Source organism: Ziziphus jujuba, chromosome 5 (genome assembly GCF_031755915.1).
Source record: "Ziziphus jujuba cultivar Dongzao chromosome 5, ASM3175591v1".
Taxonomy (NCBI): domain Eukaryota; kingdom Viridiplantae; phylum Streptophyta; class Magnoliopsida; order Rosales; family Rhamnaceae; genus Ziziphus; species Ziziphus jujuba.
Genome location: NC_083383.1, coordinates 6,672,634 through 6,687,980, shown reverse-complemented (window position 1 = coordinate 6,687,980; position 15,347 = coordinate 6,672,634). Strand labels below are relative to the sequence as shown.

General features: G+C 30.1%; 2 protein-coding genes across 4 annotated transcripts; both read right to left on the bottom strand.

The window, feature by feature from the left end:
• Positions 1-441: 441 nt before the first annotated feature.
• LOC107420084 (protein WHAT'S THIS FACTOR 1 homolog, chloroplastic) lies at positions 442-4,931 on the bottom strand. Of its 3 annotated transcripts, none has more exons than XR_003056275.3 (2): positions 2,884-4,931; positions 442-753 (listed from the first exon to the last, which is right to left on the bottom strand). XR_003056275.3 is itself a non-coding variant. In XM_048475068.2 (2 exons), exon 2 carries the CDS (start codon positions 4,483-4,485, stop codon positions 3,169-3,171), a length of 1,317 nt encoding a protein of 438 aa, XP_048331025.1. In that variant the 5' UTR covers positions 4,486-4,588; positions 4,677-4,931; the 3' UTR covers positions 2,034-3,168. The 3 variants fall into 3 exon arrangements, 1 of the variants encoding a protein (XP_048331025.1); XR_003056276.3 differs by lacking the exon at positions 442-753 and adding an exon at positions 800-996; XM_048475068.2 differs by lacking the exon at positions 442-753 and having other exon boundaries at positions 2,034-4,588; positions 4,677-4,931.
• Positions 4,932-11,706: 6,775 nt separating this feature from the next.
• On the bottom strand, positions 11,707-13,126 carry LOC107420025 (thiol-disulfide oxidoreductase LTO1-like; the record flags this gene model as incomplete). Its single annotated transcript, XM_060817086.1, has 5 exons — positions 11,707-11,768; positions 11,913-12,060; positions 12,230-12,377; positions 12,767-12,879; positions 13,001-13,126. Coding segments are annotated over 5 exons (597 nt in total), but the record flags the coding sequence as incomplete, so codon positions are not given.
• Between the last annotated feature and the right edge of the window lie 2,221 nt (positions 13,127-15,347).

The following is a 15,347-nucleotide window of genomic DNA, read 5'->3' as shown; positions in this document are numbered from 1 at the left end:
AGTAAGAGTCAAAAGAGGTCAATTTATAACCAAAAACACAATGAAATGACATATACCAACGGGGCATAATTTAATTCTGGACAAATTAATATCCTGCAAATACAATTTGCCAACTTGGACTGATACTCTTAACACCTTGACCTAATAAGAAAATAAAAAGAAACAAAAAGAAAAAAAGAAAGTTTAATTGCACCTTTCAATTTTTAAAAATATCGATTTATGTTTTTAAATTTTCAATTTATTACATATTAATCTTTTTTAATTTGATAAATGGATAGATAATAGCTCTGTTCATATGGGTTTCAAATCAACATCCCTCAATACAAGTACGAAAAATAAAACCCATCCTTCAATTCCATCCACCCGAATAAAATCATTACACATTTATTTGTCAAATTAAAAATTAAACTAACTTGCAATAAATTGAGTACATAAATTACTACTTTTAGAAGTTAAACGTTTAAATCATAACTTTGAAATTTTAAAATATCAAACCACAATTAAATATTACAAATAAATAAATGTTGGTCCACACTTTGGCTGACTAAGAACCTAAATGAATCTTGGGGCCGGGCAATTTAAAGAAACCCTGTTCTAACCAAACGATGTGCACCATCACAAGTGTTGATGGCCTTTGACTATTAGGATTAGGCCCCGATCAAAGCAGCGTGCCGACTAGAATAATGCAAATTCAGCTTATTTGTGATGGCCTTTGACTATTAGGATTAGGCCCCGATCAAAGCAGCGTGCCAACTAGAATAATGCAAATTCAGCTTACTCCTCCTACGATATATTAGTAGGAAATATGTGCTACATATATGACTTGGAAATATATTTCTACAATTAATATCTCTATCCGAAAATGAATTTCCCCAAAAATTAAATAATAAAAAGAAGAAGAAGAAGAAGAAGTTTTCATTAAAAAAACCTTACTTCAACAGCTAGGGATGGGAAAGGAGCAATACATACACACAGGCTGAAGTCTTGCAAGCTACCCTATCACAGTGACTTTAATTACATTTAATATGTCTATAAGCGTACATACATATTTTTCAACCAAGCAATGTCAAATTTTTTATATTGCTTGGCTAACGCTCAATTCTATATAATTTATAAAACATTTCATGAGAATTATATGTAATTAGATGAGAATTATTTTTTTTAAACTATTTCCCAATTTATAATGAAAGATATAGTAATATGAAAAGTATTAAATATCATTTTGTTTATTAGGTTTAAATCTGAAATCATTAATTTAAATGTAACATACATGACTTGTCACATGACCATTACAAACTGAGTAGTTGTTAGGACAAAAAAAAAAAATATATATATATATATATACATATATTTGTAAATACATATAAATATATAAGAATTTTGTAAATGCAAATTCTAGATTAATTGAGTAGGTGCTTCATATTCATGACTGCCATTTCCTCTTTTAGCTTCATATATCTTCTACAAAATATATGCATAATCATGTGCTAAGTTTTGAACAGTTAAATAGATATAAAGCATATAGCAACAAATAACCTTCTTTTTGCTTAATAACTGTGAATAGAGAGAGAAAGGTAGGAAGATAAAAGAAACATATTTTCTTATAAATGTCAATGTTGTTTTCAATTTTTTGTCAAAAAAGGAAAAAAAAAAAAAAAAAAAAAAGGAAGGAAAAAAAAAAAAAAGAAATTGTTGTTTTGAAATTAATGAGAGTTAGCTCTTTCAAACTCGCCTTTCGTTGAGGTAACAATTTCTATCATTTGAAATGTTGATTTGATAACTGTATATGCAAAGCTTGAAACTAGCAAGAAAAAATACAAGAATAAAAAATAAGAACAACAACATTAAAGAAGACTCTAATATTACGAAACATTTTCATGTTGCTTTTACGGAAACTTCTATCCATCTAGGCGTGTAAGAAATTTTGTTAAAGTCAATCAAACTACCAATCTGATTTCTTTTAGATTTGAAGATCTTTTTTCTTTTTTTCTTTTTTTTTTTTTTTAACAAGAAGAAAGAAAAAAAAAAAAAAAAAAAGAAGGAAAAATTGGGAGATTTCTATTTGTTTGGAAAGATAAAAACCTATGAATAACCTGTAACATAATAAAATACAGATAGAGAAAAAACACAAATACATCTTCATTTTTTCATATTCATTTATAGATGAAGCAGTTAACTGATCACATCATCAACATAGTTCGAATTCCAAAGAAATAAACGAAGAAACTTATAGACAAAGCATCACAATTACATTCAAATTACTGGTAATTATTAAGAAAAAGGAAAAGGCAGCTCTGTTAGCTAGGCTGACCTGATGAATTTCGCAAGCATTTAAACCTCATAAAACAAATTTATTTTCACTAATTTAGGTTTTGCAAATTTTTGTCCAGCTTTTAGGCACCACCAATATTGCTAACACAACAAATCTCCAACTCTGATTCTTTATGATAGGAAGTAGTGGATTTACAATTAGGCCGTCCATGTAGGGATACCTTTAGTACATTTAAACCAAATGCAAAAGTCTTCTAAAATTTCTTTCACTACAAGTCATGAAACATATTTTCTTCCCACATGGTAACTTGTGTTTTAGAAGTCTACTTTTATAAGGCTACAAATCTATCGTATATAGGCCTGCTTCTTCTTCTTCATTTATTTTTTTTAATTTTTTTAATTTTTTTTTTTTATTTCAAATGGTTAACATTACAGAATAATATTTCCAATAAACTTGCTGGAATGGTGACCAGATCATTAACAAAACTAGATAAGGACTATACCAAACATGATTCTTTTTTCGCATTAGTAAAGCAAAGATCTCAATTTCACATACAATGTTCAAAAAATTGTGCATTGAAGCAGAAATAGGTCATAGGATGTAGTACTTACTTCGAAGGAAAGTCTTTGCATTCTTCTTTATTTCTCTCTAAGTAAATCGTGAACATTCTCACACTACGTCAAAAAATTCTCATATTGTCAGTATAAGTTCCAACACCACCACTGCTCCCCTCAATAGCTGCTATCTTGTTTTCTAATTCATGCCTCAATTCTCAGTGGAAATATTTTAGTACCAAATAAATGGAGTCTAACATTACAATATGAAGCCAAGGCAGCTCATAGAGATGCATTTGGGGGTTATCACAGACCAATGTGTATACTATAAGATTTATAGCCTTAAGATGTGTCAACATCCGTGTATGCATTGGAAACCTCTTCAGTCTCCATTTCTGCATTATCTATAGGTAAACTATCCTCCAAACAACCTAAATCTTCCTCTTGCTCAAGTTGCAAAGATACACTCTCATTCTCAGAATCACTCTCGAGCAAATCATTATCTTCCATGTCTGACATGTCAGTGAAAGTTTCAATCTTCTTCTTCTTTCCTCTGTAACCTATAAGGCTCTGGACCTTTTCCTTCCACAGAACCAAAGGTCCTTTCTTAATCAGTTCCGAACCTTCATATGCTTCTGTCAAGAAGACACTAAACCTCTTCCCTCTCTCTGAGACATAAAAAATTCCAATATGCTTCAAAAGAAGTCTCATAAGCTTTTGAGGCATCACAAGTTCCCTCCGAAAGTGAGTGAGATGGTCAGTGACCAATCTCTTCTCAATGGTAAAGCTAAGCAGTTCATGCATTACAGCTACTGCCCTCTTGTCGAATTCTAGTGAGCCAGCTTTCAGTCCTCTGGCATCTGCATAAGGAGATAAATAACACCTTTTCTGAAAGTGCTCAATTTTTCCTCCATATCTATATACTTTCTTATAATAGGGAGGAAACTTCAAAGGAAAAGGAAGAGAAAGCAATCCTGGGGTATGAGCAACGGATTCAGTAATCCCCATTGTTTTCTTCTCTAACTCTGTTATAGCCCAAGCAGGATTCCAATTAACAAGTTTCAAATACTCAGCCTCATCCTCATTTTTCGCCACCTTAAAGTGTTGGGGATACTTGTGAACCCAACTAGTACGAAAATCAACCGGCAGGCCAAAATCTCTCCTAAAATGGGCAATCTTATCCAAAGGAAGCATTTTATCAACCGACATCATTAAAAACCGGGTAACATATTCAGCAGCATTATTCTCGTTCCCCTCAAGAATCCTCTCCTCTTCTTCCACCAGGTCCTCAGCTAGCTTTGTCATCCCACACCATAAAACCCCCCTATGATCCTTATACAACTCGAACAATTTAGGTGATTTCCTAATGAAATCAGAGACCTTATGGGGTTTAGGGAGGTTTATCTGCCTCCGGTACTGTTCCAGTGACCTTACTGGAATTATCATTTCTGGCTCTTTCTTCAGAATTTCCATCAAGAAGAGTACCTTGGAGGCTATCTTCCACTTCTCTGTTACAATTTCAAGATCATGAACCCTCTTCATCTTGCTCCTGTCCTGTACCCGTTTACTTGTGGTCATGAGTCGGTTCTGAATCAGCCACCACCAACCAGGCGAAGCTTCCCTCGACCAGTTTCTTCTCACAAACATGTTAGCAGACATGTTAACTCAAAATGGGTAATGCCCATTAGCATTCAGAGACAACTATTTCAATTGGGATACCGATTCCATACCGAATGTAAAAACCCGACCTCATTTTTCCAAGCTATCAAGTGAAAAAAGGGCCAAAAGATAACACAAATGACATGAAAACATTGGGTAGAGAACAAGCAGCTCAGTAAACAGTTGAATACCTATTTCAGCGGCAGTGGAAACGTCTCTTACAGATGTTTGTGAAAATGCCACAGTGAAAATGCAGTCTGTGCATGGCAAGTGTTGCTCCTAGAGGGAAGCAAAGACCACATGAGCAAAGCTTTTTATGGGTATGTTGTTATAGAAGGTGACGGAGAATGTAAACCCCCATCAACCATGTTTTCCGGCGATCACTCAGACACTCGCTGCTCAAACTTGGAAGTGTAGTAAACGTTGCTGGCTTTCTGTTCATGGTTTCGTGCGTTATTCTAGTATGAACCATTTGTGGACAATTTGGGCCTTACATTTTAGGCCCGGCCCGTTCTTGTAATGGGTTACTCTGTTGCCAGGCCCGGACAGTATTAATAGATGCTTGATACAAACTCAAATTTTTTAGAACTCAAACGGTTACTACCAAATGTTGTCAAAAAGATTAAAAAAAATAATAATAATAAAAATAATTACTGAATAATTCCAAAAACAGTTTCAGTATTGCTGCATAGATGCCAATTTTATTTTTATTTTTTTGACCAAAGGATGTGGTGTAAAATTAGCGACTGACAAAAAATTATATCCAAAATTCATGGAAAATAAATGTAATAATATTTCCCTGCATTATTTAGTAAACCGAATTCGGTGATCGTTAGCATTTTTGAAAAGAGATTCTTTCGCTATATTTTAATTTCAAATTTCAGATTTTTATTTGAAAACTATAATCAGTCACGGGCACATAATTAAAGGTTGACACTTAACTTGACAGAAGTTTTATCAGCAAGAAAAAGTTTACCGACTGACGAAGGATGTTGTTTTCAGCAGCAACAATAATAATCATAAGAACAAATAAATTATATTATTATTATTACTATTATTATGTATGATCCATCAATAAAAAAATACATGAGAATCCATTTAAAATTTGAAAAAAAAAAGGAAAGAAAAGAAGAAGAAGAGGAGGTTAACAGTTGCTGACTAAGCACACTTCCAGACTTCAGAAAAAAATGGGATATTATTATTAAGAGATCTCTAAATTATATTACTAGTAAAAGTTAGATTCTCAAACCTTTTTTTTCGACAAATTGATTTTGAACTTGTAAATTTATTTTTCCACTTTCCTTCCAAAATTCTATTAATGTAAGAGACCAAAGAGGTGTATTCAATTTAGAATTTGAAGAATTTTTAGCAGTTTAAAGAAATTCGATTTAGATTTTTAAAAAGTTCATATAAGTTTAATGATATTTAATTCAGATTTAATAAATTTTATAAAAATCTATTAAAATTCGAATGTATTTAATTAAGACTTTGTAAATTTTTTTAAAATCTATAGGCATTCAAAAAGTTATTGATTTTAAAAAATAATGAATTTTAATGAATTTGAATTGATTTTAATGAATTTGAAAGGATTTTCAAAATAAAATTATAAAAAAAATTATCAATATGAAATCCAGTCTTTACCTTAAAGATTTTATTGGATTCTCATAAATTTTTTATAGAATCTATGAAATTCCATAACAATTTATCAAATTCTTTAAATTTTATAACTCATTTTAAATCCATCAAACTTTAAATTGAATACATTCAAAGTAAAATTTTTTATATAGTATAGAGACCATATATGCAATAAATATTAAAAATAATAATAATAATTATTATTTTTATCAATAATTATTTTAAAATCTAAAAATTATATTTTTTATAGAAAGCCTTTTTTTTATATATATATAAACTGGGATATAGAAAATTATATTTAAAAATTGAATTGAGTATTAAATGTTTGAAATTTATCAAGAGAATATAAAATAAAAATTCAATTTAAAAATGTTTGTAAATCATTCCCATATATTAAAAAATCTATTTATAATAAATAAATGGAGGACGTAACTGAAATGTTCTTAAATGACACTGGATTTTCAAAATGAAATTATTAATAAATAATTTTTATATAATTTAAAATTTTTATTTTTTAAAAAATATTTCAAAGGATAAAGTACTTTTTTAATTTTATTTTCATGATTTTCTATAAAAAAAAATAATTTTTTGAAGATTTTTAAATAATTATTAATAAAAATATTTATTTTATTGAAAAATATATTTAAAAGCATAATGTAAGTATTTTTTTAGTGTTTATTGTGCATGTAATCTCTAAATTATACAAAAGTTTAACTTTAATCTTATATGATGATGAAATTTTAAATAAAAATTAATTAAAGATTAATGACGAAACAAATTAACAAATTCAAAAATCAATTTATTAAAAAATAATTTTAAATTTTAAATATTATATAGTTTAGAAATATCTAGTGATAATATTTCTAAAGAAAGAAGAAAAAGAAAACGAAAAAAAAAAAAAAAAAGCGCACGTCCAAACTCCAGTCAACTTGAACAAGTGTTTAGCAAGTAATGGTGCTTTTGACAAAATAATTCACAAATTTCATTAAATCACTTCCATCTTTATTTATTTATTTTTTTTGATTGCTAAACATGGCTTCTTTATTTCAATAGCTGATAGACCGATAGCGCTTTTTTCATGTAAAAGTTTGACAAAAGAAAAAAAAAAATCAAAAGTATTAAACTGAAACATTAAAAATTTTAAAAAGAAAACATTGGGTTTTCCTTTATATTTACCTCGGCAATAAATTGTCCAGATCTAACTGATTAATGTGATATTATTAAAAAACTAATTAATGCGATAAATTAACAAATACATGTAATTTGTTTTTTTGATAAATTAACAAATACATGTATCGAGTATAATGGGTGTTTTAAATTGAGCGGCAATGTCTTAGAAAATGATGGGTATCGATCAGTTTTCATTATTGTAAATGTTACAAAGTTTCTAGATCTCAATTCCTAACTCAATCATATTATAAATAGATAAAGAAATTAGACTACAAAGCAAAGTGTTTTTTCTTTTTTCTTTTTTCTGTTTTAAGCATTTCTTTTTTGATAAGTGTTACAAAGTTTCTAGATCTCAATTCCTAACTCAATCATATTTTAAATAAATAAAGAAATTAGACTACAAAGCAAAGTGTTTTTTCTTTTTTCTTTTTCAAGCATTTCTTTTTTGCTCGAATTCAAGCAGTTTTTTTTGTTATTCCCCCCCCAAAAAAAAAAAAAAAAAAAAACAGTTTTTTGTTTTAAAGGACGGCCCACTTTTTTGCGGTAAAAAAAAAAAAAAAAGGGATGGCCCACTTGATGTTGATGGTTTGTTTTTAATTTTATAAATGAAAAGCAATGCCACGTATTTATAGTAGTACACTTCGTGTACGCATTAGATTACATGCACGGACGCGATATAATATAAAAGGGGTCATTTCACCCAAAAATAAAAAAAAAAAGTAGTTGACTTTTCCATGCTTTGACCGTCAAAATACAGAACTTATTAATTATAATATTATAAAACCACGTTTTTTTCCTCCTCAAAACACAAAGAAATTACAACACCAATATAATAATAAAACCACGTTAAAATTAAATTAATACTCAAAATGTTTCATGGCCACCGCATTAGTAATATGACAGCTAATTCATAGATTAACGCGCACAATCCACTACCACTTATTTATATAATTTGTCCAATTTTTTTTTTTTAAATACAAAATTATTGTTTACTCAAAATATTTGAATTTGAATCTCTCTACTCTATCCATAATTTTTTTTTTTATTCTTTAAAAAATACCTTTATATATTTATATAGGTAGAAAAACGAATCTAAGACTTTTATTCATAATGAGAAAAAGAATCGCGTCGCCATAAGAGTCCACTCCTCCGACCAGACCCAGCTACGGTTTGAATTTTTCAAACATAATTTATCAACTTGTTTTTTGCCTAATTGTTCCCCCACATAATACTCATTTAACAGTATTATCCTCAATATTGCATTCCCAAGTAAAGCATTGGATTATATTTTAAAAACAAAAAAAAACTGAATTTTTTTATTAAAATAGAAGGCTTTACCTTCTCTGATTGCTGCAATACCTATTAACTCTAAAAAAAATAAAAAATAAAAAATAAAAAAAACTGTTGCTGTAATGCCTTTTATTTTATATAATTATTATTCAAATCTTAATCTTATAACTTTTAAGAAGGAAATACAAATATCTTGTTTGTTTTACTTCAAAAGGACGTTCACTGAATGAGTCGACGGGTTTGGTCCGATCCGTTTGGAATTATTATTATTATTTTTAAAAAAATGAGAAAAAGGAAGAAGTTAATATAGCGACAACTAATTTTAATATATTCGTTTTGTTTATTTAATTTTGAGAATGTGTTAGTAAGAAATGCATGCCTAATATATTACGGAACCATTCGAATTGTTGCACATGGATTAATTAATATGGGAGCCTGACCTTTTGTTTGGAGTCAAATTAAACTCGCTAACACTACCACTACTACAAATTTTCGAGTTCTCAGATGGGTTTTCTTTTACGAAGTATAATAGACTAGCTTTTTTTTCTCTTTTTGAAAAAGTAATAAAATAACATATATATATATATATATAATAATTATAAATATTGTGATTTTTATAAATTCAAAATATAATATAAAAAAGTTAAACTCAAATGATCCATTTTTCTAATTGATTTGAACTGTTTTATAATTTTATAAAATTAAAATATTCTAATTTGATCAAAATTGTATATATATTTATTAATTTTTTGAATGATAAAAACAAGAGTTTGAATAACCGCAGTTTGTTAACTTAATGAATAAAATCTGATACAGTATTAGGATTTAGTTTTTAAAATGACCACACTTGAGGCCATATGAAAAAGACATTTTTCCTCAAGATTAAAATCTAAACCAAGTTCCCTTAATTTAAGGAAATATAAAGACAATTTTCCCATCTTTCTCTTTTCCATTTCTCCCCATGAAAGTTGAAAAAAATGGAGAAAATTAAAAGGAAAAACTGAAAATAAGAGGCAAAAAAAAAAAAAAAAAGAAAAAAGATCTCTATGTTTTTGTCAACAACAAAACAAAAGAAAAAAATTGTCAAGGAAGTTTATTTTTTTCCCCTTCTACATTTCATCATCTAACTCCAAACAGAGCCTTAATTTTTCATACGGATATCTTTCTGGAAGTTTAAATTGATAATTATTGAATAAAAATAAGAAAAAAGAAATTCAGACGGGTATTAGGCAAAACTAATAGGGTCCGGTGAAGAAAAAGAAAATCTTCCTTAGAAGCTTTGCCATTTAACCGTAGCGTGCTCGACTCTATGTGGAAAAAGGTGAAAGTGATACTATGGTGGATATTTTCTCTTTCCCTTCTTTTATTCTTCTAACCTCTGCAACTTTTTCGGGGCTTTTTTTCATTGACATAAAAGGGTACAGAATTTTGGTTGGCTTTTCAAATTTTTTTAGAAAGGTTATCACAGCATGACTTTATAGCCGGTCATTTATACATAAAATCTTGATACTATATTACATTTACATTGTGATGGTGACTTTGGAGTATTAGTATATTAAATATGTTAAACATTATTTCTATGTGAATTAATTAAAAGATGAATGAGTGTCTTTACTAGAGTGTAAGTCATGAGTGCCTTCAGAGCAACAAAAAAAAAAAAGGTCATGAGTGTCTTTACCAGAGTGTAAATCATACATAGATTTAAATAATATTAATACAGTTGATGATAAATAGCAGAGCAACTTAAACAATTAAAAAGAAAAAAGAAAAGAAAAAGAAGATCAGCACCGGAGCTTCCATTGGCTAATTAAGGGCGTGCAAATATGTGGTGGAGTCCTATTGCTCATTTTGTTGACTCTGATTCCACTGTGTTTCATAGCATACAAAGAGTTTCATCACATCAATTTTATCTTCTTTTTGTTTTTTTTGGCACAGACTGACGCGCATTATCCCTTTGTCAATTTCTTCTTTTTCTTCTTCTTCTTCTTCATTTTTTGTTTTTTGTTTTTTTTTTTTTTTTGGGGGTAATATATGTAAATTTCCATACCATCGTTATTATCATCTACCTGACTTACTTCAAATTTTTCTTCAACATTGTTTTGTGCTCATAATATATGTTAAAATAATTTATTTTATTCATAAAAAGTAAAAAAAAAAAAAAAAATTTCTTGTGGTATTTAAAAACAAGTTATCAGGGTTTTGATTGTTTATATGAAACCTTTTATGCCAAAAAATAGTAGCTTTGTTTGTCATAGGATGTTATTGGTATCCAAACATAGCTTATGTAGGTAGTGTATTTTAGCCGCATGGCATGTGGCAGAAAGCCCTTTGTTTATAGGGAAATTTGGCCTAATGCCCTCTTTAGAAGGATCATAACGATATATATACCCTTGCATTGGTAAACTTTTTTGTTTTACTCTTTAACATCTATTACACCCTTAAAAAAATTTTAAAAGACCTGGATATCCTTTATTTTAGATCTAATACAAGGTTACCTTCTCGCTTGTGGTTAGTTCTTTTTTGCTGCTTTAGAAATACTTGAATGGTGGATCGGAAGAATCTGGGTCTTTAGCAAATGGGGGTTTTGTTTCGATTCTACTAGGATTTATGAGTGTTTTTAAGTTTTTGATGTTGCTCACCAAGGTTTCTTTTGAAAAATCTGCATTGAGGAGGTCGGAGAAGCAATTGAATGTTCTCTTTGGGGCTTTGGGAGCCATAGCTGGGAATATGGTTTGCTTCCTAATTAGTCCTTTGGTTTTGGATTTCAATTTTGATCCACTTGATGGTTTTGGTAGATCTTCAATTGCTGTTTTAATGGGTTGCTTAGTTGGTTTTCTATTTATGCTTGGAACGAAGAGTTTATCTTTTTACAGGTAAAAAACAAAAATAAAGATTGCATAAAAAACTCAGAAGATGTAAAAGTATTGTAGTTCGAATATGATTATTGTAAAGCTGCCTCATCTTTTTAGAGAAAGCAAAAAAAAAAAAAAAAAAAAAAACTCAAAAGATGTACAAATATTGCAGTTCGAATATGATTACTACGTAAATCACAAGGACACTATTCACTCTATACATATGTGAAACAACACAATTTGAACAGAATCATCCTATGTGGCCAGACTAGATTCATTTAACATCAAAACCAGATGCTTGTACAAGATCCGACAACTCTTGTTCACCGCTCAAAACTTGCAAGAAACACCCATCTTTGATGAGAAATGGATGAATTTCAAAGGGCGAGAAAATAACATGTCGGGAGGGGAGAAACTTCAATGGCAATTTCATCTTCTCCAAATTGAGTAATCAGTAAAATCCAATGAATGAATTTTAACGCTTTCTCACCTGCCCGTTTATCACCCATGTTGGGAAACCTTCAATTCCAGCATCTGTGCATGCCTTTAAAATTTTGGTTCCTTTCTTATAACCATCAAGGAAGCATTCAACATAATTCAACTGTTTTGCTGCCTCACTTCCAAACATCTGCATTCAGTGTCACCACGCAAATACCATAATGTAGCAAGTAATTCATTTTTTGAAAACAAAATGCACAAGAGATGATCAATGTGAATACAATTACCAATTTTTCAATTGTATTAACCTCATTGTTCAAATCATCTTCTAAAACAAAAGTTACAGAGTGTAAAGTTACCTGTTTTTGTTCTAGGTAGTGTGAATACCAGAAAGCCCCATACATTTTAGCACCAATTGATTGCAGATGCTTTGCAAGAGAAAGAGCAAAAGGACTTGATGGTGATGTTATCGCAGTTGTAAAATATGGCAGTTCAATTTCAACCAGGCTGACCAAGAAATGAAACAAGGGAAATAAGTCACTGAAAATGTCTTATACATTATAACCATATTTAAAATTATAATTTTAAATATTAATGATAGCATAACAATCACCAATTTTCTCTAATCTGTCAGCATTCTTGTACAGTTTATATTTCTATTATCTATGCTGTTTTATTTCAATTGAAATTTATAAAATTCTTTAAAATAAAAAAATTGGGTTCTTGACACCTTAGGATTAGGGAAAACAGGAAAAGCAATGTTAAGAGTGGACAGAGTTGAATAGCCTGCCATTATGCTAGCTTCAAGTCACACCCTGATGAATAAAGTAACTAAACCCCTACATTGCAGATTCAAATAGAAAAAAAATCACTGAGCAGAGAGAGAGAGTAATTACCTTGAGGGCATAGGTTGTGAAGAGCTATATGATGAATTGAGAGCAAGAACCACCAAACTAGCTATAAACAGCTGTAAACCCACCACTTTCTGTATATGTTGCAACCCAAAATCCTATAATACAAACATCAAATGAGTACATAGTTATTTTTACTACGACATAAACGCTTTGTTCTGTAAGTTTTTGGTAAATACAAATATAAGAAAACATGAATACACTGAACAAATAGTTTACCTTTTGAGTGATGAAAAATAAGTTGAATGATAGGAGAGCAGATAATAGACAGTAAGAGCATGATGCTCCTGTAAATTTAGTGCTTAAAATGTATAGGAAATACACACTTGAAGCAGCCACGGAGGTCGTAGTTCATACACTACTCCAGATAATAGGGTTGTATGTAATAGTTATATCCTACATATTCTTTTCTGTTTTTGTAATTTTCGTGTCTCTTCATAAGGAAATTTTAAGTAATCAACTTGGAGCTGTGCCTTTTTTATGAATGTTTTCTTGTTACTTTTTCTACCTTTTATGTAAAGCCCTTCACATGGTGCTGACTTAAACATTCAGGATCTGTTTTGTTGTTACAGCCTGCATTCATGTATATGAAGACGAAAGGGTTCAAATACTAACTCATCTCCATGTCATGGTCTGTTGTCCTTATCGTCTTTAACTTATTCTTAAGTGGTCCAAAGGGTGACTGATAGTGAATTTGGCCACTCCTCTATGTGTACCTATCTCCATCCCTCCCATACTTGTTCAATGGGTTAAGCATACGGAAAAATTACCGTAGGTTTCATCGATAATTACTGAAACCCCTATGGTAATCATATTTTATCAATTTTTTGGCCCCCACGAGTCCCCTAATGTGTATTAAATGCAACAACATGCAAAATATGCATTCTTCAATGATCCTAAAGAGAAAAAACCCCAGAAGTTCTGAAAAAGTTCTCAAATTGGCATAAAAATTTTATTACCGTAGGACCTTTGGTAATTACCGATGAAACCTATGGTAATCAATTTGTAGTTGCTGAAAAAATTACCATAGGTTTCATCGGTAATTACCGAAACCCCTATGGTAATCAAATTTTATCAATTTTTTGGCCCCCACAAGTCCTCTAATGTGTGTTATATGCAATAACATGCAAAATATACATTCTTCAATGATCCTAAAGAGAAAAAACCCCAAAAGTTCTGAAAAAGTTCTCAAATTGGCACAAAAATTTGATTATCGTATGGCCTTTAGTAATTATCGATGAAACCTAGAGTAATCAATTTGTAGTTGCTGGAAAAATTACCGTAGGTTTCATTGGTAATTATCGAAACCCCTATAACAATCACATTTTAACAATTTTTTGGCCCCCACAAGTCCTCTAATGTGTGTTAAATGCAACAACATGCAAAATATACATTCTTCAATGATCCTAAAGAGAAAAAACCCCAAAAGTTCTGAAAAAATTATCAAATTGGCATAAAAATTTGATTATCATAGGACCTTCAGTAATTACCAATGAAACCTACAGTAATCAATTTGTAGTTGCTGGAAAAATTATCTTAGGTTTCATCAGTAATTACTAAAACCACTATGGTAATCACATTTTACTAATTTTTTGGCCCCCACAAGTCCCCTAATGTGTGTTAAATGCAACAACATGCAAAATATATATTCTTCAATGATCCTAAAGAGAAAAAATCCCAAAAGTTATGAAAAAGTTTTCAAATTGGCACAAAAATTTTATTACAGTTGGGCCTTCGGTAATTACCGATGAAACCTATAGTAATCAATTTGTAGTTGCTGGAAATATTACCGTAGGTTTCATCGGTAATTACTGAAACCCCTATGGTAATCACATTTTACCAATTTTTTGGCCCTCACCAGTCCCCTAATGTGTGTTAAATGTAACAACATGTAAAATATGCATTCTTCAATGATTCTAAAGAGAAAAAACCCCAAATGTTCTGAAAAAGTTCTCAAATTGGCACAAAAATTTGATTACCGTAGGGCCTTCGGTAATTACCGATGAAACCTACTAGTAATCAATTTGTCCTTACTTGAAAAATTACCGTAGGTTACATCGGTAATTACTGAAAGCTTTATGGTAATCATATTTTACCCATTTTTTGACCCACACAAGTCCCCTAATATGTGTTAAATGCAACACCATGCACAATATACATTCTTCAATGATCCTAAAGAAAAAAAACCCTAAAAATGGTCAAATTGAAATTATTGATGGGGTTTCGGTAATTACCGATGGAACTGTCGGTAATTTTTCCAGCAAACATTGGGACTCCTAATATGGATTATCAATGACCCGTCGGTAATCAACTTTGGGTGAAATTTTCTAAGTTTTTCCAAACTTTTTGTGGATTGTATTGTTGAGAATCATTAATAAATCTATATTTTGCATGTTCTTAGTGGAAACACACATTATCGAAAATGTCGAATTGAATTGTGATGATTTGCTTTGAAAATACATGACAAATTGAAATTACCGATAATGTATCGGTAATTACCAATCTAACCATCGGCTTTGGTAATTACCGATGCACCATCAGTAATCAACTTTATTTGAAATTTTTC

Excerpts from the sequence above, each read along its gene's own strand:
- LOC107420084 (XM_048475068.2), bottom strand. The coding sequence starts at position 4,485 with ATGTCTGCTAACATGTTTGTGAGAAGAAACTGGTCGAGGGAAGCTTCG.